Source organism: Corvus brachyrhynchos, unplaced genomic scaffold, assembly GCF_000691975.1.
Source record: "Corvus brachyrhynchos isolate BGI_N302 unplaced genomic scaffold, ASM69197v1 scaffold579, whole genome shotgun sequence".
Taxonomy (NCBI): Eukaryota; Metazoa; Chordata; class Aves; order Passeriformes; family Corvidae; genus Corvus; species Corvus brachyrhynchos.
The window spans coordinates 7,775-11,765 of record NW_008239782.1 but is presented as its reverse complement, the minus strand read 5'-3'; the positions used below and the strand labels follow the sequence as shown (position 1 = coordinate 11,765).

At 58.0% G+C, this 3,991-nt stretch overlaps 1 protein-coding gene across 1 annotated transcript in view; it reads left to right on the top strand.

The window, feature by feature from the left end:
- Positions 1–2,458, top strand: part of LOC103621685 (ras/Rap GTPase-activating protein SynGAP-like) — a 14,999-nt gene extending 12,541 nt beyond the window's left edge. The window contains 2 exon segments of the mRNA XM_017743169.1: positions 8–186; positions 2,104–2,458. Of these exon segments, the coding sequence (XP_017598658.1) occupies positions 8–186; positions 2,104–2,443 (519 nt within the window). The 3' untranslated portion in view covers positions 2,444–2,458.
- The last annotated feature ends 1,533 nt before the right edge of the window (positions 2,459–3,991 follow it).

Sequence of the window (3,991 nt, the reverse complement as noted above, 5' to 3'; positions counted from 1 at the left end):
CGCCGAGCGCGGGCGCGAGGACATCGCCGACCGCCTGATCAGCGCCTCACTCTTCCTGCGCTTCCTGTGCCCCGCCGTGATGTCCCCCAGCCTCTTCGGCCTCATGCAGGAGTATCCCGACGAGCAGACGGCCCGGACACTGACCCTCATCGCCAAGGTCATCCAGAACTTGGCCAACTTCACCAAGTGAGGGCAGCGACGGCGGGAGGGACGGAGGGAGGGGTTTGGAGATTCATGGAGGGGTGGTGGATGGGTGGAGATGGATGGAGATGGATGGATGATGATGAATGAGTTGATGGATGGATGAGTTGAGGGACAGGAGGTGGATGATGATGGGTGATGGATGATGATGAATGGATGGATGGATGGATGGAGATGGATGGATGATGATGAATGAGTTGATGGATGGATGAGTTGAGGGACAGGAGGTGGATGATGATGGGTGATGGATGATGATGAATGGATGGATGGATGGATGGAGATGGATGGATGATGATGAATGAGTTGATGGATGGATGAGTTGAGGGACAGGAGGTGGATGATGATGGGTGATGGATGATGATGAATGGATGGATGGATGGATGGAGATGGATGGATGATGATGAATGAGTTGATGGATGGATGAGTTGAGGGACAGGAGATGGATGATGGTGGACGGATGATGGATGGCGAGAAGGTGGATGGATGATGGATGGATGAGTTGAGGGACAGGAGATGGATGATGGTGGGTGGATGATGATTATGAATGGATGGATGGGTGGAGATGGGTGGAGATGGATGGAGATGGATGGATGATGATGAATGAGTTGATGGATGGATGGATGAGTTGAGGGACAAGAGGTGGATGATGGATGATGATGGTTGGATGCTGGATGGGAAATGGGTAAGTTGAGGGACAGGATGGATGGATGGATGGATGGATGGAGAGGAGATGGATGGATGGATGGATGGATGATGGATGGAGAGGAGACGGATGGATGGATGGATGGATGGATGGAGAGGAGATGGATGGATGGATGAGTTGATGCACAGGAGATGGATGGATGATGGATGATGATGATGGATGAGTAGAGGGACTGGATGTATGGAGGGATGATGATGGATGGAAGATGCATGATTTGATGGGCAGGAGATGAATGGTGGATGGATGACGATAGCTGGTGGATGATGATGGATGATGATCGATGGTGGATGACAGATGATGATGGGTGATGACGGATGAGTGATGATGATGGATGACAATAGCGGGATGATAGATGATGATGGATGATGATGGGTGACAATGGAAGAAGGAGATGGATGGATGATAGATGACCATGGATGGATGATAATGGTGGATGATGATGATGATGGATGAGTGATGATGATGGATGACAGTGGAAGAAGGATGATGATGGATGATAGATGACCATGGATGGATGATGATGATGGATGATAGATGATGGTGATGATGATGATGATGATGGTGATGATGATGAAGGTGATGATGATGATGGATGAGTGGTGATGATGGATGACTGTGGAAGAAGGATGATGATGGATGATAGACGACCATGGATGGATGATGATGATGGATGATGATGGGCGATGGATGACAATAGTTGGATGATGCTGATGATGATGATGGATGAGTGATGATGATGGGTGACAGTGGAAGAAGGATGATGATGGACCATAGACGACCATGGATGGATGATGATGATGATGGATGATGATGGGTGATGGATAACAATAGTTGGATGATGGATGATGACGATGATGATGACGATGATGATGATGGGTGACAATGGAAGAAGGATGATGATGGATGATAGACAGCCATGGATGGATGATGATGATATGACACAGATGATGATGATGATGATGATGATGATGATGGTGATGATGGATTATGGCAGCAAAGGAAGGATGATGGTGGATAACAGATGACAATGGATGATGATGATGATGGATGACAGATGATGGACCACCCCCCCCCCTGCGCTTCCCCACCCCTCAATCTGCCACCCCCAGCCCGACCCTCCTGCTGGCCCTGCCCTCACCTGGCAGGGGGTGTTCCTGCCCTCCTGCCAGCCCCGCCCTCACCTGGCCACGCCCGCGCAGGTTCGGGAGCAAGGAGGAGTACATGGCCTTCATGAACGAGTTCCTGGAGCTGGAGTGGGCCAGCATGCAGCAGTTCCTCTACGAGATCTCCAACCTGGACACGCTGACCAACAGCACCAGCTTCGAGGGCTACATCGACCTGGGCCGCGAGCTGTCCACGCTGCACGCGCTGCTCTGGGAGGTCATGAGCCAGCTCAGCAAGGAAACACACCTGGGACACACCTGGGGAACCCTCCATGGGCTCACCTGCGCGGCCACAGCCTCACCTGTGCGGCCACAGCCTCACCTGCGCCCCCATAGCCTCACCTGTGCGGCCACAGCCTCACCTGCGCCCCCATAGCCTCACCTGTGCGGCCACAGCCTCACCTGCGCCCCCATAGCCTCACCTGTGCGGCCACAGCCTCACCTGCGCCCCCATAGCCTCACCTGTGCGGCCACAGCCTCACCTGCGCCCCCATAGCCTCACCTGTGCGGCCACAGCCTCACCTGCGCCCCCATAGCCTCACCTGTGCGGCCACAGCCTCACCTGCGCCCCCATAGCCTCACCTGTGCGGCCACAGCCTCACCTGCGCCCCCATAGCCTCACCTGTGCGGCCACAGCCTCACCTGCGCCCCCATAGCCTCACCTGTGCGGCCACAGCCTCACCTGCGCCCCCATAGCCTCACCTGTGCGGCCACAGCCTCACCTGCGCCCCCATAGCCTCACCTGTGCGGCCACAGCCTCACCTGCGCCCCCATAGCCTCACCTGTGCGGCCACAGCCTCACCTGCGCCCCCATAGCCTCACCTGTGCGGCCACAGCCTCACCTGCGCCCCCATAGCCTCACCTGTGCGGCCACAGCCTCACCTGCGCCCCCATAGCCTCACCTGTGCGGCCACAGCCTCACCTGCGCCCCCATAGCCTCACCTGTGCGGCCACAGCCTCACCTGCGCCCCCATAGCCTCACCTGTGCGGCCACAGCCTCACCTGCGCCCCCATAGCCTCACCTGTGCGGCCACAGCCTCACCTGCGCCCCCATAGCCTCACCTGTGCGGCCACAGCCTCACCTGCGCCCCCATAGCCTCACCTGTGCGGCCACAGCCTCACCTGCGCCCCCATAGCCTCACCTGTGCGGCCACAGCCTCACCTGTGCCCCCATAGCCTCACCTGCACGGCCACAGCCTCACCTGTGCACCCACAGCCTCACCTGTGCCCCCATAGCCTCACCTGTGCACCCACGGCCTCACCTGCGCGGCCACAGCCTCACCTGTGCGGCCACAGCCTCACCTGTGTGCCCACAGCCTCACCTGTGCGCCCACGGCCTCCCCAGGTGTCCCCACACCTGTGTCCCACCACCAGAGGTTCCTGGGGTCCCCCCAGGTGAGCTCCCAGGGGTCCCACCTGCCCAGGTGAGCTCCCCAGGTGTTGGGGTGGCCTCCCTTCCATCCTCCCCGAGGGGTTCCATTGTCCCATGGCCCCCCCAGATGTGGTCCTTGAGCATCCCAGCCCTGCCAGGTGAGCTCCTCAGGATCCCTCCTATGGGAGATCCCACCTGCCCAGGTGTGCCCAGGTGTGCCCAGGTGCGCTCAGGTGTGCCCAGGTGTGCTCAGGTTTGTCCAGGTGTGCCCAGGTGTGCCCAGGTGTCCGCAGGTGTGCTCAGGTTTGCCCAGGTTTGTCCAGGTGTGCTCAGGTTTGCCCAGGTGTGCCCAGGTGTGCTCAGGTGTGCCCAGGTTTGTCCAGGTGTGCCCAGGTTTGCCCAGGTTTGTCCAGGTGTGCCCAGATGTGCTCAGGTGTGCCCAGGTTTGCCCGGGTTTGCCCAGGTGTGCCCAGGTGTGCTCAGATGTGCGCAGGTTTGTCCAGGTGTGCCCAGGTTTGCCCAGGTTTGTCCACCTGTGCCCAGATGAGCTCC